Source organism: Sinocyclocheilus anshuiensis, unplaced genomic scaffold (genome assembly GCF_001515605.1).
Source record: "Sinocyclocheilus anshuiensis isolate Anshui unplaced genomic scaffold, SAMN03320099.WGS_v1.1 scaffold352, whole genome shotgun sequence".
NCBI lineage: Eukaryota > Metazoa > Chordata > Actinopteri > Cypriniformes > Cyprinidae > Sinocyclocheilus > Sinocyclocheilus anshuiensis.
Genome location: NW_015557093.1, coordinates 1306002 through 1330685, shown reverse-complemented (window position 1 = coordinate 1330685; position 24684 = coordinate 1306002). Strand labels below are relative to the sequence as shown.

At 36.7% G+C, this 24684-nt stretch overlaps 1 protein-coding gene across 3 annotated transcripts; it reads left to right on the top strand.

The window, feature by feature from the left end:
• The first annotated feature begins 3178 nt into the window (after positions 1 to 3178).
• rnf44 (ring finger protein 44) lies at positions 3179 to 18973 on the top strand. 3 transcript variants are annotated; one of them, XM_016472261.1, is made up of 11 exons: positions 3179 to 3476; positions 8257 to 8458; positions 8546 to 8765; positions 9901 to 10020; positions 10977 to 11147; positions 13839 to 14000; positions 15358 to 15473; positions 15655 to 15742; positions 16098 to 16219; positions 16301 to 16400; positions 17355 to 18973. In XM_016472261.1, exons 2-11 carry the CDS (start codon positions 8352 to 8354, stop codon positions 17415 to 17417), a joined length of 1269 nt encoding a protein of 422 aa, XP_016327747.1. In that variant the 5' UTR covers positions 3179 to 3476; positions 8257 to 8351; the 3' UTR covers positions 17418 to 18973. The 3 variants fall into 3 exon arrangements, with proteins under 3 accessions (XP_016327747.1, XP_016327745.1, XP_016327746.1); XM_016472259.1 differs by having other exon boundaries at positions 9901 to 10068; XM_016472260.1 differs by lacking the exon at positions 3179 to 3476 and adding an exon at positions 5969 to 6366 and having other exon boundaries at positions 9901 to 10068.
• The last annotated feature ends 5711 nt before the right edge of the window (positions 18974 to 24684 follow it).

The window sequence follows — 24684 nt, the reverse complement described above, 5'->3', positions numbered from 1 at the left end:
TCACTATATTATGAAATATCTGATATTCCGATTCTGAAATATGTGCAATTAAATCTATTTGGTAGTTTAAACACTTTTATATCGACCGTGTTAGTTGATTTATACCGGGTGACGGGCGCCGCCATGTTAGTTCGCGCTGAATCCGAGCTGTGGGATTTACAACACGCAAATTCATCCTCTCCTCCCGAAACACGTTAAAGTAGGTCTCCGGTAAACTGGGAGAAGAGCAGAGTAAACTTTATAGTTACCTACACAATCTGTATATGATATCAATAAAAACATGTCGTCAGATTATATTTGTAAGGATAATTGTTGCCGTTTCCATAGACATCAGCGTGCATTTTACAAACTGTAAATGTATGGTTTTGCTAGTACTTATGTGTATTTAAATGTCTGAAACCTAAAATAAGTATTATATGGTTGAAAACAATTAATATTTGTGATAATATGACAAGCCCGTCCGATCTGGCTCTGCGCCAGGCGAAGCGCGAAAGCGGATTTAAATTCAGCAGTTGATGACGTGACGCACTGAAAGTTCTAATCACACCGGTATGATCGTACGCTTCAGGGACCAGCCAAGACTGATCACACCGGTGTGATCGTACGCGTCAAAGGGTTAACAAGAAAACAGAGCACAGGTGTAATGTCATCATCATCATTATGAAGTAAAAATAATCCAGTCAGCTATCTATTTTTGTCATTGAAGATGCCCGACGAGGATTTAAGCTTTTTTATTCAATGTGGAGAACAGGATAATAGGACAGTCTATGCAATGACCTAATCGTAGCCCTGTGATCTTGTTAACCGAGACTTGACATTGGCAGCTCATGAGGACAAACTCGTACAGTGTTTACGGTAGAGCAAGACAACTGTGGCAAGCCGTTTTAACATGCATTCCTTAGGCTACTAACTAGTGGCTGTTTTTAGTATCTGGTTTTACCTGGCATGGTTGAATATCATAATATCACATACACTAATTGTTCATTCAGTATACCTATATAGGTAAAATCACACATAAAATTATAAAATCATCCAGACAGAAAAGAGATTAAATGTTGAGGAAAGAAGACTAAGCTACTAGTGCTTCTTAATTAACATTAGGCTAACAGTCCCAGTAGTATCAATTTCAGTTTTACTAGTACCTATTTGTTAAATAATAGAACCTAATTATGAAATAGTATCTACTCCAATTGTTTAACATTTCTTTGTAACATCACTAATTACAATTATTTTTTACATGTCTCTGACAAGTCAGAATGGATACTTTCGTTACAAAATCATATTAGTTAATAACTGGAATACAAACTAGTGTCTAATAATAAAAAAAGACTGTACTATTGTAACTGTTACAAGTAACTAAAGAATTAAAACTAGTCCCTATTTCAGTAGGACCTACCTGCAAATTGCGTGATTTGTTTGTATTATCACTATAAAAGTGACTGCTAGGAAAGGTACAGGTCGTTGAAGCTAATGAATAGTCACTAATTCAATAGATACTTGTCAATACTGTATAACAGTGGCTTATTAATAGTAATTACTGAAATACTAGTTTCCAATCAGTAAGTAGGCCTACTAGTATTTAATGGACAGTTAGTGACACTGAAAAAGATAGTTGGATAATTGTTATTCACTAACAATAAGCAGCTTTGGAAGCCAGCCCCCACCACCAGATAAAAAAAAAATCAAATAAATGTAATGGTAGTCTTTCTGACTTTTTCATAGCAATTATTTTTCCCCTTATAATTTTCTCAGATATATAAACTTGCAGTTCTCAGAAGAAAACTAAATCTGATTTGCAGATTCTGACTATTTTCTACGGTGGCCGAGAGAGCTAAACACGCTGCAACTTCAGAAAACACATGCAAATAGAAAAAGCAACAGCAAATCAAGAAAACATCTTCATCAGTTTGACAGCAGGTGCTGCAAATTCTCAAAACGCAAACAAATAAAGAAACGCACTGCAAATGCTCACAACACAACCAAATAAAGAATTGTATTTGCAGCGCGTTTCTTTGTTTGGTTGTGTTGTGAGTATTTGCAGCACGTGTGTTGTCAAATTGATGAAGTTGTTTTCTTAATTTGCAGGTGCTTTTTTCTATTTGCAGTGCGTTTCTTTATTTGGTTGTGTTGTGAGCATTTGCAGTGCGTGTGCTGTCAAATTGATGAAGTTGTTTTCTTAATTTGCATGCGCTTTTTTCTATTTGCAGTGTGTTTCTTTATTGGGTTGTGTTGTGAGCATTTGCAGCGTGTGTTTTGATGAAGTTGTTTTCTTAATTTGCATGCATTTTTTTCTATTTGCAGTGTGTTTCTTTATTTGGTTGTGTTGTGAGCATTTGCAGCACATGTGTTGGCAAATTGATTAAGTTGTTTTCTTAATTTGCAGGTGTTTTTTCTATTTGCAGCGTGTTGAGCTCTCTTGGCCACCGTAATTTTCCCTCACAATTCTGAGTTTATATCTCGAAATTCAGAATTTTTTTTCTCATAAACTAGGTTACTTCTTGTGATTCTTTTTCCCCCAACACGGACTGAAAAATAAAAAGATAATTGTGACTTTTTATCTCACAATTCTGATTTTTTTTTTTTTTCAGAATTTCAAATTTAGACTGGCTCTCCAGTACAGTGTTAAAACACACACACGCATCTTACTCCAACTCAGACTATTTCTATAGTATGCAGTATGCATTATTAGTATATAATTTTCCTGTATGCATAGAGTACTCTGTATGTATTTCACAATATGTGCACTGAACAACCAAAGACAGGGACTTGTGGAACAAGTCCACCACAAAATAAAAAAAGATAAAAGATAATTGGGACTTTTTATCTCACAATTCTGATTTTTTTTTTTTTTCAGAATTTCAAATTTAGATATAATAGCTTTCCATGATACTAAAGTGTTTTGCTCATTTATTGCTGTCAACAGTGCAGCCATCTTGCTAACCAAAGGTTATGAAAAGTATGCCCCCTCTACTCACACTACATTTTTTGGAAGGTAATGGTACTTTTCCTTGAGTATATTTTTTCAGTACTCTTTCCACCACTGCCCCCTTCCCATGAAAACAAGTTTCCACAAAGTAGCACACAAAGGTATCATAAACAGTTATTTCTACGGAATGATGTTCAAACGGCTTGCCATAAATCAGCGGCCTCTAAATGCCCCTCATAGGGGTGTCACAAAAGCACGCAAATAGGCGGCGGATGATGCTGGGTTCAACCGAGTGCATTGATTTCTCCGAAGTCTAATGCATTCAGAGAGTGGTTGTTTTGCGCGAGATGCGAAGAGTAATGTCATATTCTGCCTTTTTTTCCTCGCGCGAGCTCCAGTTTGTACCTTTTTCCCCAATTCAGTGGTGAAATCCACGGAATGTGCCATTAACAGGAACAGCTGAGGATCATGCCGCACCGAATATGGGAGAGATGTGCAGGATTACAAGGAGAAATGTCCGCGACTGAGATGCTCACAAATTAACAAGCAGGTAACGCACGCGCCTGCGTCTTCGTGTTGATGGCGTGGATTTCCGTGGGTTTTCACGGTCTTGAATGCATCGCACTGAGGTATCGGCGTGTTTTTATGCGTCGTCCCCCTAAAGCCTTGAGCCCCTCCTTGTTTTGTTGCTGTAACGCTGTAATGTTTACATTGGATTGGAAGTGCATGGATGGATGTGACGCTGTTTTGCTTGTCTCGCGCTTGCTTCAGATGTGCGTGATCGTGTGCACATCTGCTAGAGAACGCAGGTTACGCTAGAATCTGATTTATTTTAGTTATTTTCCCGTGAGTTAAACAGTAGCAAGGAAGGTTACATTGCGGTGTTTTCTCTGCAGTGAAGCCAGTCGAGAGACTATTTGTAAATGCTGCACAAATCATTCTGACCTATGCGTACTCAGACGAATTAAACTCAGATTCTTGTAAAGAAAAATAAATGCTACACTTTGCCCTCATAGTTCTTATACAGTCTGCTTCATGCGCTGTATGATGCATTATTCTAGAGCAAATCAAATCTGTATTTTTTAAAGATGTCAGTTCATGAACTAGAAAGTGCATGGAATAAAGATGTTACTTCGACCGCCCCTCAAGTACAGACGCTTATATGTGTTTCTGTCCGCCGGCTCGCCATTTGGCGCAAGGCTTATGTAACAGACTGGGCTGTGTCACACTGTCTCTGATGGAGAGGCGGATGAGACATGCTAGAGAACACAGTTAGATGCTCCCCAACATGATGTTCTTTCCTGCTTTTCATTTAGTCCACAATAATAATAACAACAACACCACTAATAATAATAATAATAAATTAAATTGTTATTATGCCATAATTTAAAACAATGATTTGCAATGACATTTTGTATCATACATAAAATCACAAAAACAGCTGAAGCATGAAAACTTCTAAATGTAAAGAATTTCTGTTTCACTCTTACTCTTCCATTTTATTTTCTAATCATTATCACCATCATCATACTGTAAAATAACATTAAAGAAATGTTAAACTTTGTAGTAGGATGATGAAACATTTAACTTGTACATTATTTGCAACATAAATTGTGTATAATATAGTCGTTTGCATGTTGCAGCGGTTTAGTGAATTACTCTAACAGTTCTGTAAAAACTATACATTCTATTTATCTCTTTCTTCATTCCATTTATAAGAGCTATGAAGCATTAACATATAGGAGATGGTCAATTTTTATAAGAAAACATTTAAGAGAACCATGAGTTATCATTGTGGGTAATCAGAAGTTCAGGAAGAAGGACTTCCACTTGCAATGACTTACGTTTGTATTTATTTGTTCTTGAAGTATTGCTCTGATTGTTTGACATGCTGTTTGAACTGATTTAAGATTTTATTTACCTTGTGAATTGCGTTGTGTTGAAAGAATTAAATAATTAAATGCTGTCTTGCTGAATTCTAATATACAACATGATTGTTGCATCACCCTTGTTTGATAACTGCAACATAGGCCTATCCCTTGTGACAAACAACATCCCCTTTATCTGGGACTACCCATGCAACCTCAAAATGAATGTCAGTGGTATAATAAATCATCACTGATGCTCTGCCTGCTATGCTTATGTTTAATGTTTTGACTTCTGCACAACACAAATCATCTGACTCCATTTGTTGGATTGCAAAACCCTTTTGGGAGCTGAAATGTACTTTTTATGTTTTCCCACTTGGTTTGGTTTTTGCGATCTAGCGATTTGCATAGATTTTGACATATATTTGAATGCTCCAAAAGGAGAAAGTAAACCATCGGAAACAAAAAAGCACTGCAGGCTTCACATTTGCATGAAAGTTACTAAACTACAGAGGTGTAAATAGTACCTAAAAACCACACTTGAGTAAAAGTACAGATAAAGTACCCAAAAAGATACTCAAGTACAGTAACTAATTACATTTACTCCAATACTTTACACCTCTGCTAAACTATACTAAACTATGACATAAATATAATGTAATATTATTTTATAATGACTGAATTTGCTGAAATTTGCCTCTAAATATATATTTTATTGCATTCATTTATTTTAAGTTACAGAAAATAAAACTATATGTAATATATTTTGTTGTGAAAGATCCGTAAATCCATATGTTTTATTAAAAAAGCAGTTACATGAACCTCTGGCCTGTGCAATTTTTTTTCTTAAGCGGTGTTAAACATAACTAAGTAATTATTTTCAGTAATAATCTTTTTAAATATTATATTACAATCATTTTTAAGTTTGGTTGTTTTCTTGAAAAACAATGTAAATTGTTAATGGACTGCAGCTAAAGTGAACCAAAACGAGTGTGAATACAAGAACTAGGTACCTTTTTGATTCAATTCACTTTTTGGACCACTTAAAGTTGGTTTTAGTAAAGAGGAAGTGTGAAAACATCCTTGAAGTTGGGATCAGCGTGGAGCAATTCGACCAAACATCAGCATCTAAAAAGTGACTGGCTGTCTCCTTCTCTTGCGTGGTAGTTTTTAGAGGAAGAAGGCGTGACTACAGGCACACAACAATATTGAACTGCACCCATGTCACAGATCAAACCCAGTTTGAATGCATCGGACATAATATTAAAGGAAACAACAAGTGCACGCTATAACAAGTTTGTTGGAGCTAAGTTATCCGATGTTAGGCAGCAGAGGAATATGCAGTTTTTCTTTCTATGCTGAAGATCAACGCCTGTTCAACAACAACAAACTCGTGGACGTGAACTAGGAAACGGCCGATACCTCTGTGTTAACCATGACCGTCTGCTAGTTTTCCTGGACGATTTCTTCTGGATTAGTCTGTAAAATCACCAAACGAGACGTCCTGCATCGTGTTAGTCGACTAAAAGCAGCGCGTGGACAAGTCGGAAACTCGAGCGCCATTGAAAACAAGTAAGCTCGGCTCTTTTAGTGCGATCATACTTTGCTTATTGGAAAAAAAGCTGTCACATTCCACGTAAAATAAAAACGAGAACACTATGTATTCAGGCGTTTGCATACATGACGTGCAGACTGTCTTAATGTGGCGTTAAAGCTAAACCGTGTGTCTTTTGTCAGGGGTGCATCCCTGCATTTCCTGTTTGGGGCTTCATCTGCTCGGTCTGTATGCTAGCGATAGCAGCTAAGGGCTTGGAAAGTGCATGCGATTTGTTTAATCATTTTTATGCAATGTACAACCTCCGTGTAGCATTGAGAACCTGTTTAAAGAGCACGAGGGCAACTGCGGATGTTTGCGCGAGCTCCTGTAAAACTTCGGCCTGGCGACTTCTTTGTGCTATTGTTGATGTCCACTGCTGGGCCACGGTGACACTTATAAGTGTTTTATTCATGGGAAATGTGCACTGTCCTTATCTGAAGCATGAATAATGTTTAAATCATACCCACAAGCCCTTTCGAGTGATTATTTTTGATAAAGTGAGGCAGGCGAGGTTTGGTGGCGCTCCTTTGTTATTGCTTTGTCTGTGTGGGAGCACATGGCCCTCCACGCTTTTGTTGTTCAAGTTACAGCTCCCCCTCTTTGTGGCAAATCAGCCCAGTCTTTCCATTAAACACGGTTTACGCTTCCAGTGTGTGAAGATTTGTTGGTATTTGTTTTTTTTTATTTTACACATGGCACTGTAGCCTACATTTGAATGTCATGTATAGCACGATGAGAAGTTTAGACGTGCTAGCGTGAATTAATGCACACTCCACTGATTTTGAAAAGAGAAATGCAATAAAATGTATTTGAAATATATATTTTGTTATTAATTCTGATGCATTTCAACGTTTGTGCCCTGAAAAGTCTGGTTTTGTGTATTTTAAGCTCCCCCAGTCTACTTGTAATTCAAAGATTACGTCTAATGAAATAATATCACAATTCATAAATGAATACACAGCAGGTTGAGGCAATTATTGGCGTATTTTGTCTTAATTTCTTGGAAAATGACCTATATGTATTTTTCCCATTGAAAGTAGTACTAAGGAATAATTCACCAGAAATGTGTTGTTAGCTTGTGTGTTGTTAATTTTTAGTTGTCTACAAAAGGAGAAAATTTGAAGAATGCAAAGGCTTCTTTTTTTCCATACAACATATATAGTGACCACAAGCTCCAAAAAGCACCTTGGAGAAAAACAAACTGAAAGTCATTTTCACTAATGATTTGTTTTCAAACATCATTTGACATGCATTTGCTTGTTATACTGTCTAGAACAAAAGGATCTGTGAACATAATATATTGCAGTTTTTCCCCCATGCAACACATTGATCACTGGCTGTCAAAGTCAGTTGCAGTTTTGTGTTTACTACAAAAAAAAAATAATTGTATGTGAGGTTGGTCTTTGAACCAGGTTCCCCTGCATGTTAAACAAAAAGTGTAGACTATTTTGCCTCATGTTTTGAAATCCTGTGATTGTCAATGCTAAATGATGTATAACCTATTTGAAAGTGCTATATTAGAATTTAAATATGGCAGATACAAAGATGTTTTTAGTAATAATAAATTAAATGTTAAGCCTGTTCCTCATTTAAAGCTGTCTGAAGTTATGAGGGCTACTTTAATGGTGTTCTTTGTGGAGCTTGACAGACATGGTTACTATGCACAGTCAATGTATGGGGAAAAATCATTAAAAAAAGAGCATACTGGTTTGAAATGACATAAGGGTGAGTAAATAATGACAGAACTTTGGTAATATTAAGTTAATATAACATAAGTTGAAATGCACATGTAACGACTACAAAGGGTTCTGCTGATTTTCTCAAAATCATCATTCAATTCACAAAACCCATATTTCTTGTTTCAGAGCTCCGACAATCTGAGGCTGTTAGACACAAGTGCCTCTTGCACTACTGGTCCCCCCACCCCAGGCAGGTGTGACTCGTTCGTACGACGTCACAAATGCGACCATGGGAAGTAGCAGTGAGTAGGCGGCCATTAACAGCCCCCTTAAACCAGAGGAGGGTCGTCGGGGAGCCTTGCATCACACCTCTGCACCTCAGGAGAAGGTGAGGTGGCCATTATCATTTTGAGTTCATTAAAATCATATGCCGACTCGAGTATGTACTTACGATCTGTGTGTGTTTATGTCCTAGTCCTCCAGTACGACGTCAGTGGGGGCAGCGAGATATACCTGCTGTGCACACTTCCCTACATCAGGATGAGAACTTCCACCACCCTGTCTTCTCCCAGCATCAGCAGATTCCTTTAGATGAGTCCAGGCAATATAGCCACACCGGTGCACCTCCACGCATGCTGCATACTGCCACACAACCCCCCCAACAGAGCTCCATCATGGTGGATCTTCACGAACAGGTATTCGTTCAACAGGGGTCTCAAACACACATTTCCATCTAGGTGTTGTTCTCCACTAGAAACATTCATTTCCTGTTCCTTATATAATGCACTATTTGATGTTCACTATGTTTAAGAAGTGTACAAAAAATAAAAATATGAAAAAGTAATATCAGTATAAATAAAATAACAATACAATCAAATTTTTTGTGCTGTTTCTTAGGCTACAAGTGGGCATTTGCATTTTAATTTCAGGCATTGAAATTGATGTAAATATAATACATTTGTAAAAAATATCAATGTAAATGTATACATTTTTGAATAATACATTTATTGACAATTTTTTGTTGTTGTTACTTTGGCCAGTTACTTTTGCCAGTATTTGCATTTCAGTCCTTTAATATGTATAAAACAAATGTACAAAGTATAATAAATATCAATTTAAATGTATAAACACTATAAAATAATTTTTAATGTATATATTTCATTGTTACTTAGGCCACAATTGGGTTTTCAGGCCTTGATTATAAAAATATATTTTTTTTTATAAAAGGTATAAATGTATTAATTAAAACTATAAAATCTAATTTTGACAGATTTTTATTGCTACTTAGGCTACAATTGCGCTTTTATGTTTGTGTTTCAGGCCTTCAATAAATATAAAAATAAATTAAGAAAATATATGAAAATAAAAACATTTAATTGTATAAAAACTATAAAATCTAACTTTTTGACAGATTTCTCATTGTTACTTAGGCAACTGGGCTTTTATATTTGTGTTTCAGGCCTTTAATAAATATTAAAAAAAAAATTTAATTTAAATTTATAAATAAATATAAATTTCAAGCTTTCATTGTACGTTGGGCTACATTTGGGCAATTTGCATTTTAGGCCTTTTAATAAATAAAAAAATAAATACATTTAGAAAAATTATTTAAAAAAAAATCCTAAATCCGTTCCGGACCCTAAACCAAGCTGCAGAGCATGAAAGTTGATTCATGAATCAAATTTAAGCAGAAGCTGGTAGTTTGAGACCACTAGCATATAGACAATAATTGTATTACTCAGGCTTTGATGTGAAAGTGCTATGTGTAGACTGTAATTATGAATAGCTTTTTTTAACAAATAACCTGAACTTTTTGTGTTGTCCTTCAAGATGCATCAAGGATCAGTTCCGATATCTTACACAGTTACCACGGTGACGACCCATGGTTTTCCCATCCACACCGGGCAACCTATCCCAGCCTGCAATGCTCAGCAGCTCCCAGCATGCTCGGTAATGTTCAGTGGACAGCTCTCTCTGCTCTGCTGCCTTCCTCCTCCAGTGAGTTTGAAAAGGAAGAGCTGGAATGTCAGTGAAGTTTGTGTAGAGCACACCTAACATGTCCCATCGCTCCAGCTTTACTTTAGCCAATGTATGTGTGTCCCAGGCAGCCATTATGCCCACCTCTTAGCCAAAGATACTCTATTATGAGTGTTGTTCTGTATGTGCCTCTCATGCTTACACATTAGGCATAGGTAAACAGCTACATTTCACTTTTTGATTTTCATGTAGACTTTTCCTGTGTCTCTAGAATGTGTAATGACCTTTTTATGATGCAACTTTTAAGGGGCAATGTGCAACCCCCCTTAATTTTTGTTTGTATTGCCACTGCGAGTGTCTGGGGTATTTTATCTTTGACATGGATAGCAAAGGTGTACTTTCTGCTAATTGTACCATCTGCTCAAGTCATTGCGTTTGTGTCAACATACCCACCTGTATTTTTTGTGGCCACAGTGATGTACAGTTCAAAGTGTCTTGTGCAGGGATATATAATAGGGCTATATGTATTTTCAGTCTTCTTTGCATTATATATGCTTAATAATGAAGTTGTATAAATGTATATAGTTATATATTAATATTATTTTGATTATTATTGCTTTTATTATTCCTATTATATTACATTTTTATACAAAAAAAGAAAACAATAAAAGAAAAATGTATTACTTTTTTCCCCCAAAGCTTTCCCCATGCTTTTGAAATGGTTTATCAGATTCCTAAATAGTGCAGAATAGTGAAAACGTTAGATGTGCTTTACTCCAGAGTATGCTTTCCCAGTATTAACAGTCATTTCTTAAACTGCACAGCAATTCAGTATTCAAATGCCCATACACTTCCTTCATGAGTGTGTGTCTTGTGTGTTAGTGACACTTTGTTGTCTGTTATTTCTCTTTCTGTCTGTCTGTCTGCAGCTCATTCAGGCCTGCACCATGCAGCACCTGCCTGTGTCCTATCAGGCATTTCCACCATTGATCTCCAGTGAGCATTTTATCCTGCACCCCAGCCCACCAGTGCCGCCCCACCAGCCTCATCTGCCTCCACTCAACCAGTTTGTCCCCATACAGCCCCAGCACCCGCGCATGGTGAGTGCAGATCATAAAATCTTTGGAATGCATGCATTTTAAGAATACTTTTCCCACCAACTGGTCACAATGCACAACACTGCTGTATGCTGCGTTAAAGACGCATGCCCTCTCTGATTTGTAAACAAGCATGCATGAGAAGCACATGAAAGCGCACATTCACTCTCCGACAGCAGATGGCACTGAACAGCAGAAACGCAGCCCGGAAAACCTCGTGAACAAAGCAGCTGCACTACTTTGTTTCTGAATGTATAAATGATTTAAACAGCATTCAGATTTGTGTATGCACTATGGTGTTCATCAAAGCGCCAAATGCTTAAATATTTAGACTTAATAGGCAATTTATTTTCAAACTTTTTTACATTTTAATATGGACTTTCGACATGCCCTAGATATTGTTTGAAAGTGTTTTGAGTCTTTATTGTTCGGTCACACTTTACATTAGGGCTTCATTAGTTGACATTAGTTAATTAATTAGTTAACATAAACTGCCAATGAACAATTCTTCTAAACATTTGTTAATCTTACGTAATTCCAATATTTAATAACATGTTGTTAAAATCAAAAGTTGCAACTGTGTTATTTAATGAGCTAACATGAGCTAAGAGTTGTAGCCTATTTTTTTAAAACAAAGATGGATAACTTCTGTAGCAAATGTAGCTATTGCTCATTGTGAATGTTAATTCATTAACTAAGCTTAACTAATGAGATCTTATTGTAAAGTGATACCACTGTTGCCAACTCTCGTGAGACAAATAAGCAACTGCAGATTTAAAAACAAGCCCAGTATTTTTTGATGATTTATTATCATCAATATTATTTATTATATAATTTATTTATATGAAATATATTATTTATTAAATATATATAATATTATATTATTTATTATCAATTATTTATTACCAATAAATGAGCCTGCAACATATTAAACTGAAACCACTCTTTTATCTGAAAAGCAAAAACAAGCTATTTTACAAAAATCAGCAAACTGCAACAAAAGTGGGAACAAAACTCATCTCCAATCACCTGTGAGCAGAATAGGATTGGAGAGATGGAAAAGGAGAAAAAAACACAAGAGCTTCAAAGGGGAGCTGTAACATAGCCACATATTTATGTGTTCCTGTGGCTCAGTGGTAGAGCATTCGCAAATTTAGCAGCGCAAAAAGCCGTGGGTTCAATTCCCAGGGAACACACATACTGGTAAAAAATGTATAGCCTGAATGTACTGTAAGTCGCTTTGGATAAAAGCGTCTGCTAAATGCATACATTTATTTTATTTATTTATTTATAGCCTACTAAAATATAGGCTATTCGAACCATATTTACTCTTAGTATTAGTATAGGACTACTTGTTTTTTATTACAGCCCGTGATAATTAATACATTACAAAAATACGAACATAAATAAAGTAATGAAGTTGCTAGTCAGATTTCCCTAACAAGCAATCATATTTTTTTTAAAATAAGCCCAAAAAACCACAACCCACAACTCTGGATTTCTTCACGCAACTTTGCAAAAAATGAAGCCGAAAGTCGCGTATAATACGCAGACTTGGCAACTCTGAGTGATACCTATTGGTCTTTACAATTCTTTTGCACTTTAATCTGTGTAAAATTTTTAACTTTATACATTTTTTGTGTATTGCTTTATTGTATTTAAATGTTCAGTTATTTTTGTTATAAGAAAAAAGTTAATAAACCTGTTATACTGTATTATGACAACACTTTTTTGCAACTAAATTTCAACATCGTGATAATACTGTATACCGTGATTAAAAGCATTAGCAATAATTGCAACATGAAAATCTGATACCGGCATATCCCTAATATATGTGTGTGTGTGTGTGTGTGTGTGTATATATATATAATTTTTTTTTTTTTTGCGTGTTTTTTTTTTCTCCACTATAATTAAAATACGTAAATATATATTAAATATTATTTTCTTATAATTTTTTTTTTTAATTACAGAAAAAAACTTTTTTTTTGTGCATTTCACATAAGTTATGTTGACAACATAGGTGGGTGGCATGACCAAAATCATCTTTGCATGAGTAATTTTATATTAAGCTGTAAAAGTAGTGATAAAATAATTTTTACAGGAAATTCATCACAAAAACATTTTAAGTAGTCATAGTGCTTTTCATAAAAAAAAATGTAGTGAATAGTTTCTTTTGGTGGTAATTCAACATAAAACATTTATTTAGTAGTAGTAGTGATGTTCTTTTATATAATAAAACAATGTCACTTGAGTTTTGATTGTTCACTCTTTTGATTATTTATAATTAGATATGTTTCTTACCTGACAGATACAAACCAAAGATTTTTTTCTTAATCATTTTCACATTATGTCATACTTATTTAAAAACAAGACTCGAAACCATATATGCATTTATGTGATTGGATGAGCCAGTTTATTATTCCCAGTGTTGAGTGTAGTGCACTACAGTAATGTAATTACAGTTCAGACAGTCTTATTAGTAAAGCAATCCCATTACAATCTAGAGAAAACAATTAGTCATGAGTGACAGATTAGTCCCCACAACTGATTGTGATCTTAATAAATAATAAAAAAAAAAAAACAGTGTTAAACTGGTCCGACAAAATTAATTCTTTCTAAAATAGCACATGGTTTTATGGTATTAATGGTTGTAATCGTATGCTAGAGATATGACTTTTATACATGTGTGTTCAGCCTCTGCAGAGGGTAGAGAATGAAGTGGATCTGCGAGGAGACCAGCATCCGTTAGGAACATTCTCTTATCCTCCGGCCCACCATCCACCAGCAATGACCCCCTCCGTCCCCCTCCAGTACCTCCCCCAGGAGCCCCTCCATCAAGAGCTACCCTACGGAGTGGTGAGATGTCTTTGCTTTTGAATGTCAACAAAGCATAGAAATCACTGTAATCAAGTCAAAAATGATATACTGATTAAAATGAGCAGCATTTGCATAAACAGGTAATAACATTAAGGAAAAAATATGCACTTAATGTAGAGAACAGTGAAGGTTTACTGGTGTTGAATAGTGGTTATAGGTCTGCTTTGGCATGACAAAAATAGGTTATTTTATAGGTCATTTTAAATGTTTTTTTGGGGGGGATTTTGGCTAAACAAAGCATTGTCAAATAACAAGAAGTTAAATCAATTCTTTGTTTAGTGTTGGCCTATATGCAATATATTCAAGTTATGTAGCTTTGTGTTTACAATTGAACCGTTTGACAGTTGAACTGACAGTTGACACTTGGAGAAATATGGGATTTTTGATTGTATGCTACAGAAAAACAGTAAGTTCAACCAATTATGTAAAATTATGCTTATTAAGTCAGAAAGACGTGCTGAAATGGTGACCATAGCTCAAAGCTTTAGAAAGAAAATTGTCAGTATAAGCCTATGGGAAATGGGCAGTTTTTATCAAAAACTGTTTGTCCATTCAGTTATATACAGAATATACAGCACAACCCGAGTCAGGACAGGTTGAAAGACTGCCTAGTTTGGTCAACATAAAAGCAAAGTTGGCCCCATTTATGTACTTATGCATTTTATGTTCCTAGTTCCTGGTCTTATTGTGGATGGTTAAATGGTAGAAGTAACCATCTGGAATCAACCTACTTTGCCTTTCTATTGATGTTATTTAAAATGCACAGGTTATAGGATAATACATCTTCATTTTCCCTTTTTTTCTAAATTGGCCTGGTTTTGGCTTTGTTTTCTGACTGAAATGCTCTCTACAGTGCTTATAATATTATATATACAGTACGCATATTTGCATTGCCTTGACAGTTTTCTCTGTAGATCCCACGTGCTTACATGCCATGATTGGTTGATTATGTACAATGCCTGCATGCTATTGGTCAAACTACTTTTGACTCAAGTACGAAAACAATAGGAAAACAAATTAGAAATCCCGGCCAGGACATGTCCGGGAAAAGGTGAACGTATGGTCACCCTATTGGATAATATTAATCAATTGCCAAATAGCCACAGTTTTACTCTTTTCAGGAAATCAGCCCACAGGTGGCTTATGTCTGGTCCACTTTGCATAGTAAACTTGAATAAGGGAGTGTATTTCGCACACTTCATCTTTAGTCTCAGGTTGCTCCAGGGGGATTGTTCTTGTAGTATAAATCCTGCCAGAGTAGCTTTGGATGAGATTTGCTAAATGAATAATAATAATTCAAAAGGTTTTCCTCATGTGTTGTCGTCTGTTTCCTTAGCCATATCCGCACATGCTGCCGAGGCGTATAACTGGACAGAGGTATCGATTACAGCAGCCTCTGCCTCCCCCACCCCCTCCACCGCCCTACTACCCTGGCTTCTTACCATACTTCCTGTGAGAGTCTCTTCTACTCTTTATAATACAAATCAAATGCATTTTGCTTTGTGAATGTTTAATATTCTAATAATGGACAGTGGACGGTTCTGATTTTATAAAGCCTTTGTGATATGTTTCTACTATAGTGACACAAAAGGTGTGTATGTTAACGATTTATGTGTTTGTGACCTGAAAACAGTTCGATGCTTCCTGTGCCTCCAACAGCTGTGGGTCCTGCTATCAGTCTGGACTTGGATGTAGATGATGTGGAGATGGAAAACTATGAGGTAAATAGAAAATCCTTCCCAGGGTGGGTGATGGAGTTGCCCTACTGTTTATATAACCTGACTTGTCAAAAATAAGGCTTTGATGGTTTTCACATAATGTCTGTTCCAAAACCTAGTGAACTGCCTCACCGTCTACTGTCTGTAGCTAGCTAACTTCTAACGTTTATACACACATATTTGCAACTAAAAGTCATTTGTTTTCAATAAGAGTGACTCTGTGGGCATGTGCAGTGATGCAACAAAGTTGAAAAAGGTTAGCTTTATAGAATTAAAGCTAATTTTGGAAAAGAGATAATGTCATTATCTTGTTACGGTTTGGGTGAAGAGTTTTGAACACCTGTGATTTTTCTTTCAGGCGTTATTAAACCTTGCTGAGAGACTAGGAGAAGCGAAACCCCGAGGACTAACGAAAGCTGATATAGAGCAACTTCCGTCCTACAGGTTCAATTTAGAAAACCACCAATCTGAACAGACTCTGTAAGTGCCCTCGGTTATATAATCTTGAAGGTTTGATTGTGACTTGGTATTGATGATGGATTGTATTTAATTTTCTTACAGATGCGTTGTATGCTTTTGTGATTTTGAGTCAAGGCAGCTACTTCGAGTATTACCCTGCAACCATGAATTTCATGCAAAATGTGTGGACAAGTGGTTAAAGGTAAGAATGATGTTTTAATGCACAAAATCTGCAATAACTAATGGCGAAACCCTGTAAATATTAGTGTTCGACTGATACAGGTTTTAAGTGGCTTACGGTCTACAAAATGCTTATGTAGCCTATTGTTTAAAAGTATGAGATCAGTAAGATTTTTGAACATTTTACAATGATGTCTCTTATGCTAATCAGTGATGCATTTATTTGATCAAAAATACAGTAAAAACAATAATATGTGACCCTGGACCACAAAACCAGTCATAAGAAGCATGGGTATATTTGTAGCAATAGCCAACAATACATTGTATGGGCCTAAAATATAAATTTTTATTTTATTCCAAAAATCATTAGGATATTAAGTAAAGATCACGTTCCATGAAGATATTTTGTAAATATCTTACCGTAAATATATCAAAACTTCATTTTTTGTTAGTAATATGCGTTGCTAAGAACTTCATTTAGACAAATTTAAAAGCGATTTTCTCAATATTTAGATTCTTTTGCACCCTCAGATTCCAGATTAGTTTCAAATAGTTTTATCTCCACCAAATATTGTCCTATCCTAACAAACCATACATCAATGGAAAGCTTATTTATTCAAAATAAATTTCTAAATATCAATTTCAAAAAATTGACCCTTCTGACTGGTTTTGTGGTCCAGGGTCACATATTGTGACATATTACAATTTTAAACAACTGTTTTCTATTTGAATATATTTTAAATGTAATTTATTCCTGTAACGGCAAAGCAGAATTTTCAGCATCATTCCTCCAGTCTTCAGTGTCACATGATCTTTCAGAAGTCATTCTAATATCCTGATTTGGTGCTCAAGAAAAAATGAAGACATTTGTTTTTAATGCTGTCTTTAATTGCATAGGCAGGCGATGTATAGATCCATCAATAATGTATGGAAACATCTCTGGCTTGTAGAAATTAATCCGTAACATGTCTTGCAGGCCAATCGCACCTGTCCAATCTGTCGAGCCGACGCATCTGAAGTTCACCGCGATGTGGAATGAGTTCAGGTTTTTGTCCTTCACTGGAAAACAGCACAAATCCTTGAGTGTGTTCTGTGAGTGGGGACACCTAATCTCCAGCCAAACGCAAATCTACCCCCCACCCTGCTCCCAACCCCACCTCTACAATAAGCAATCTCGGAATTTGTACGGAACCTGTTTTACCTCTGCTGTTCGTCATTGTGTGAGTTTCATGAAAGCTACTGCCGCCTATAGCCACTTCGGAGTTCTGGAATTGTGACCGGGTTTTTTTTTTTTTGGGGGGCGGGGGGTTCTTTTCATCTTTCTTTTTGCATTACCCTGCCCTTGTTTCGGAGATTCCAAAGATAACCTGTAATACGTGTTGTGTTGGCATATTCGTTTACACAATTGAATATTCTCTAGTTGTTTGATCACAGATAATTAAAGTTGTGCTTTAGCGTTGTTAGGGACTGGGGGAGTGGGCCTGATGGTGGTTTTTGGCTTTACTGTGCAATCAGACGAGTCCGTAGGAAGCGGCTGCTCCGCCGGTGAACAACCATCATAGATGCATGTCTGTATAAGTGACGGGCTGAGGGACTTGTGGGCTGAGGGACTTGTTAATAATCTATGTTTTGCAATAATGTATTGATCATTTGAATATCTTAATCCCGATTCTCTTTTATCTGCGAATGCTGTTGTGAAGGTGTGACTTTCAGTGGTTCAGAGTTCCAAGGCCTGAGGTTAAAGAGGGAAACGTAGACAAAAAGGACTGCGAAACGACAGCCGTGAATCCATCGGGAAAACTCCCGCTGGGCTTTCACCACAGTCGTAGAGACATTGAGGAAGCCGTGGCGTTTTTTCGCTTTTGCTGTTTGCTGGCGAGGCCAATCGGACTGGCCCATGAGAACACAGGGACGAGGACAGCACACTGCCTCTGCCAGCTCCCACCTGGCTGCACTGCACAACCCCCATCGATTCTGGATTCCGCTCCCTCACACTCAGCTAGATCCAGGAGAACATCTCACGGGCCTCGCGCTGACTGTTCTTTTAGACTAGCAATATTTGAATTTACGAGATCCACCGCATTTCAGCCACAAGAGGAACGTCGGACGGCCTCCGTCTCGCCATTCTCACGTCTGGAGGCCGAGGAGCTCGCATTCGCCTGTCCAGAATGACTTTTTGGGAAAGGGTGGAACACTTTGCGGAAAGCAATACGTGCAATGAGCGTGTGAAGTGAACGCAACGTTTGACCTGATTTTGGAGGACTAGGCTTTTTGTTTTTCCTCATTTGTGAGCCAAATAATCAATATACTCTACAAGATTTTAGCTCTGCCTTCTCAAGACCTTGACAAGCACAAACCTGTTACTAATCTTCAGACATCCTTTGTCAGTTCCTCTTTTAAAAGTATGCGTTTTTTTTAAGTGGTGTTATTTATTTCTTCTTTCGCGAGAGTTTGTGAAGGATTCGGTCGGAATGCTAAAACATCTTTAGCGCGTTTTAGTTTGCCTCCGGTTGTCAGGTCTCAGGCCATGTTCACAGTGTAAAGTGATGTGAAAGAAAGAAAAAAAAAACATTGTATGCATAGCCTTGGTGTGAAATGCTGTTTGCTGGCGAGGCCAATCGGACTGGCCCATGAGAACACAGGGACGAGGACAGCACACTGCCTCTGCCAGCTCCCACCTGGCTGCACTGCACAACCCCCATCGATTCTGGATTCCGCTCCCTCACACTCAGCTAGATCCAGGAGAACATCTCACGGGCCTCGCGCTGACTGTTCTTTTAGACTAGCAATATTTGAATTTACGAGATCCACCGCATTTCAGCCACAAGAGGAACGTCGGACGGCCTCCGTCTCGCCATTCTCACGTCTGGAGGCCGAGGAGCTCGCATTCGCCTGTCCAGAATGACTTTTTGGGAAAGGGTGGAACACTTTGCGGAAAGCAATACGTGCAATGAGCGTGTGAAGTGAACGCAACGTTTGACCTGATTTTGGAGGACTAGGCTTTTTGTTTTTCCTCATTTGTGAGCCAAATAATCAATATACTCTACAAGATTTTAGCTCTGCCTTCTCAAGACCTTGACAAGCACAAACCTGTTACTAATCTTCAGACATCCTTTGTCAGTTCCTCTTTTAAAAGTATGCGTTTTTTTTAAGTGGTGTTATTTATTTCTTCTTTCGCGAGAGTTTGTGAAGGATTCGGTCGGAATGCTAAAACATCTTTAGCGCGTTTTAGTTTGCCTCCGGTTGTCAGGTCTCAGGCCATGTTCACAGTGTAAAGTGATGTGAAAGAAAAAACATTGTATGCATAGCCTTGGTGTGAAAGGTTGCAAATTATCGTCTTGTTTTTAAGACAAAAGAATGTTGAAATCCTCTGTATTTCTAGTTACGCCCTCTCCTGTGTGCCAGTTAACTGTAGTCGATCCACGAAGATCCCGGATAGGATTCGAAATGGCAGAGATGGAGCGTTAGGGTCGTTTAAAGAAAAAAATGCACTGTAAAACGCTTAACTCGTGGTTCACTCGATTCCAAAAACAAACCTGAACGTTGTTCAGGGGAAAACTATGAACTATTAGTTTTTTTTTTGGTTCCCTAAGTACTTTAATTATAGGACTTTTAAATATATATATTCATGAGTCATTTGTCCACTGAATAGTCATTGTAACTCAATAGACACACTGGCTTTCTCGGGTAAAGGGACTCTCTTAAGAGAATGTGAGTATCTTGTGTTTGCGTGCCAGGTTTTAAAAAAAGCCATTGTAATGAATTTAATCCACACTTTTGATAAGTAATCTATGTATACATATCTGTTCACTGGCATATATTTTGAGTATAATGGGGGGAAAAAATCACTCAGGGCCTCTCTGTAATTGAAAAATAAAGGAAAACAGTCCATTTCAAATTGGATTGACGCCATGGAGATATATTTGGGTATTCTGGGTTGTTTTCCTCAGGCCATGCATATTTTAAATGTAATCAACTGAACTAATATTCCTTTTATAAATAGTGGTGAATATTATTCCATTATAAGACTGGCATGCAAAGAAAAAAAAAAAAAGATGAAGTCACATGTTGTATCAGAATAGGCTTTTCGTCACTGCAGCCGATCATTAGCGTATGTTACTCGAACCTGTTTTCCAGCCGTTGCGTTTTGCCGTGTTCTTGTACTTGAACCAACATAAAGGTTGTAATCCCGCTGAAAAACGTGCCACGGTGCACACTGTCCTACCTAGACCACTTCCAAGACTATTCTTACAGTGTTTGCATGATTTAAGGATTCAAAAAAAAAAGAAAAAAAGTAAAAAAATGAAATCTGTATTTTCAGTGAAAGATATCTAGACAGGGGTGGGCAAGTATTTAATTGTACACAATATGCATGCGTGTCTAACCAGGTCCCAACTGGTTTTTAGGTAGATCTAGTTGGCTTTGGGTTCTGGGTGTAGGGGACTTTCTGCTCAGCTGATAACTGCCATGCACTGTACTGCACACATTTGTAATAGAACCGAATGACTACAAGATTTTATTGTGCTTGTACTTGCAAAAGAAGAAGAAAAATAATTAAAGACTAATAATATAGGACGTTTAAAATAACAACGTTAAGCTTGATGCCAGTGGGAAGACAGTGGCTTTTTGAAGTGGAAAAATGTGATTTGATAGGCTCCTCACCACATTTGTGCTTCTATTGTTGCCTCAGTTACTGACACACTTGCCTGGAATCTAGATAATGGAAAGCCATATAGTAAAAAGGTGCTAGATATTCATTCTATATTTAGGTGTAATGCTACATTCACATAAGAGAATGCAATAGTTTGTTATGGGTCTCTATTCATACAGCATGCAGTGCTACTAGTACCCTCACGGTGGTCAGAAACAGTTAATAACATTATCAACAGGGGTTTCAATTAAGAAAACAAACAGAAAAAAAAAAGAAAACTATTTAGCTTTACTTGTATGTGCTGGTAGACCGTTTTAAAGGATATTATTATGTTACTGCCCGAGTGATCAGATTCAATACATCTGCCTTAAATCGAAGTAGTAGGAGGTTTTGTGTGGGTTAAAAAACACGGTGTTGTCACTCATTCACCAAAACGGTCAGAAATATATGTACCTGTTGTACGGTTCTCTCTACCTTGAACATCTGTAACTGTTATGGTTTAAAAATAAGTTGTTGATATACACACAAGCACTTTTGCTTGGGGTAACCGGCTGTGGGCTATTTCTAATATATCATTATTTAGATTTATAAAGGAATTTTTCATAATAACCAAGATTCCTTGAAAACCTCAGTGTTACCTGTATTGAATTACTAAAGAGAAAGAAGAAAGAAAAAAAAAACCTATGAGTTATGATGATAAATAGAATCTTGTAGTCTTTCTGTGATTCAACTAATAAATAATCTCACAGCTTGTGTGGTGGAAAATTGTGTTCCAATAAGCAGCTAAATACTTTAGGATTTGTGATTTGTTGATTGCTCCATAGACGCCACTGATTGTTTACCAATGATTTATTGCTGTGGTGGGATAGTGGATTGTTTACTGTTCTATTCTCCTCCTGGCCTTTAGGGGTCAGTCATTGCCTGAACTCCAGACTACCCAGCCAACAACAGGGCCAGGGGCATGTGTTCTGTATTAGGAAGATATTTTGCTTTGGTACTTGCACATTTACAGTTACCTCATTTTTGCCATGTTTGTATTTGAAAAAAAAAAAAAAAAAAACCAATAAAAAAAAATGAAATAAAAAAGCTAATATATATATTATATATAGGAAATGGTTCGTATTGCTATAATTTTTTCATTCCATCGGAATCATTGTTTGTAGCATTTAACATATAACTAGTTATAGTGTATTATAAATACATCTGTATACTGATTGAAATTTTTAAGATTTGTACTTTTTTTAAATGAAAGTTGCTAGTTTTGCTTTACTGAGTAGTGCAATCATATTTTTTTTAATTGTGGCTGATTGGAGAGGGTTGTTCACTAATAAATGTGTGATGTATACTCATACTACACTGACTAAAGTAATCACTGCTTTAAACGTATTGCGCAATACAGATGTGTTGCAGTTCAGTTACTTGTCTGAAGGTTTCTGTCTCTCAAAAGAGTTCAAAGGTGAATCTCATAAAGATTGTTCAGGTCATTTTTCCCCATTTAATCCAAAGCAATAAACCTTAATCAGATTAGATGGCTTATTGAATTGAATGTGGATGTAAACAAGGCTGTCTTTTCAATGGCACACACTGTATACATCTTCGTATACATCGTTTTTTTTTTTTTATATATGTTTCACCGTCTGAACAATCGTTACTTTGTTAAACAACAGGACAATCCATTGAACGCACTGTATTTCTGTCACTCACAGCCTTGTTTTCATTCCTGTCAAAAATAGTGCACTACTCTGAGCAAGTTCTATAATATGTTTTGTATAAAACATTACTCACATTGCCACCATATCAGTTATAGGTCAGTATCTGCCTCTTTTGTTGTTAAATTTGTTTTAGGAAGAAATTAGACATTGTTTTAGTATGATTTAGGACAGCCATAGATTTCTTTTCTTGGAAAAAGAAGAATTTCAGATCACACACACACAACTCTCTAGAACATTACCAAAAATAATTCAAATTCATTGGTCTTGTTTCTGTGTGCGTTTTCTATAGCAGATTTCAAAATGAACATTCATGCAATATTATCATACATTATAATGTGGCATAGATTCACCTCTATCATACAAAAACATTGAAAGTATATTTTAAAGTATATATTTAAAATATCAGCCATTTATTGGTCATAAAGATATTATCGTATTGGCTAGAACAGGGCTGTCCAAACTCGGTCCTGGAGGGCTGGTGTCCTGCAGAGTTTAGCTCCAACCCTAATTAAACACACCTGAACCAGCTAATCAAGCTCTTACTAGGCATATGAACTTCCAGTCAGGTGTGTAGAGGCAAGTTAGAGCTAAACTCTGCAGGACACCGGCCCTCCAGGACTGAGTTTGGACAGCCCTGGGCTAGAATATCAATGCATCCCTATTTATTTTACTATTTCTTTTTTGCATTGAGACATTATTATCAATTCATATTCTCCGTGTTCATTGCTATGATACAGTAATATAAAATCAAGCAATGTGGACATAATTTATTAATTACAGTCAGAATAATGGCAGTATAACACACCATGGTATATAAATACTATACATGTTTTCTGCATTAAAATAATGTGAAAATGTCACAATGCAAAAAAAAAAAAACTTGACTATTTTGATTTAGTGAAATGTGACCCCATCTTCTGACCAGCTTTATGAGATTCATCCCAATAGTTCAAACTCACATTCAAACAGACTTAATGCTATAAAACGAGGTAATCTGGGTTACTGCCTCTCCAATTACTTTATACAATTTTACAATGAATGTGTTAAGTCATTATTTAGCACCATATTTTATTTCCACATACCTACAAAAATATTAAAATTGTCATGGCTTCAGGTTTGTGCAGTAGGCTGCAATGCAAATGTTGAACAAGCTTGAACCAAAACTTTACTCAAACCACAACAACATTTTAAAATGTTTAATTTAGAATTGGAAAATTACATCTTTACATGACCAGACCCATCAGATGGACGACAGGCAACATAGGCATCTATGAATTACCACAGGCACACTATGCGCAGACTTGCACTATACTCTATATAGACAAAGCCACATGGAAAAACTGGCCTTTAGTTTTCTTATTCGAAATTCACCTGAACCGCAAGCAGCCCATCGTATCCTTTGCCAACAACCCTCTTTTGGTCGTTAGATGAGATACATTATATGGTTGACTTTGATTTGCATTAAAAAAAGAAAAGAAAAAGATAACTCTGTTGTGGCTTCCAGGCTTGTCCTTAAATATCTAGGTCATATATTTACAGGGCCGTTCACCTTGCACTCATTTTTCGGAACAAAACTTCACTGCAGGGAAGGATGGGGTTATTTTTTTTTTCCTTTTTAAATTCGGTAAAAGGTTTATCTCAGTGACCCCTCGTCCAGGCCATCAGAAGAACAAACTGGAGGGGAGGCGGGACTCGAGTAGTGAGCAGGGGGTTAAGCTAAATGTCAATCATCTGTGAGGTCCTGCACAAAGAGGACTTCTGACCGGCTCAGACCGGCCTCCGGGGGGGGGGGGGGGAGGGGGTGGGAGACATTTTAGACACTGGTTTTCAGTTCAAAATACAGTTTTTTTTAATATTAGGTATCACGTAATACAATAAAAGACTACGCCTTGTTTTTACTCAAAACCTGAAAACCGTGGGTCTCCTGAGCCGGTTTTGTTATC

Excerpts from the sequence above, each read along its gene's own strand:
- rnf44 (XM_016472259.1), top strand. The coding sequence starts at position 8,352 with ATGCGACCATGGGAAGTAGCAGTGAGTAGGCGGCCATTAACAGCCCCC. Across the intron at positions 8,459-8,545 it reads CCTCTGCACCTCAGGAGAAG|TCCTCCAGTACGACGTCAGT; the intron begins GTGAGGTGGCCA and ends TTTATGTCCTAG. Across the intron at positions 11,148-13,838 it reads AGCCCCAGCACCCGCGCATG|CCTCTGCAGAGGGTAGAGAA; the intron begins GTGAGTGCAGAT and ends ATGTGTGTTCAG.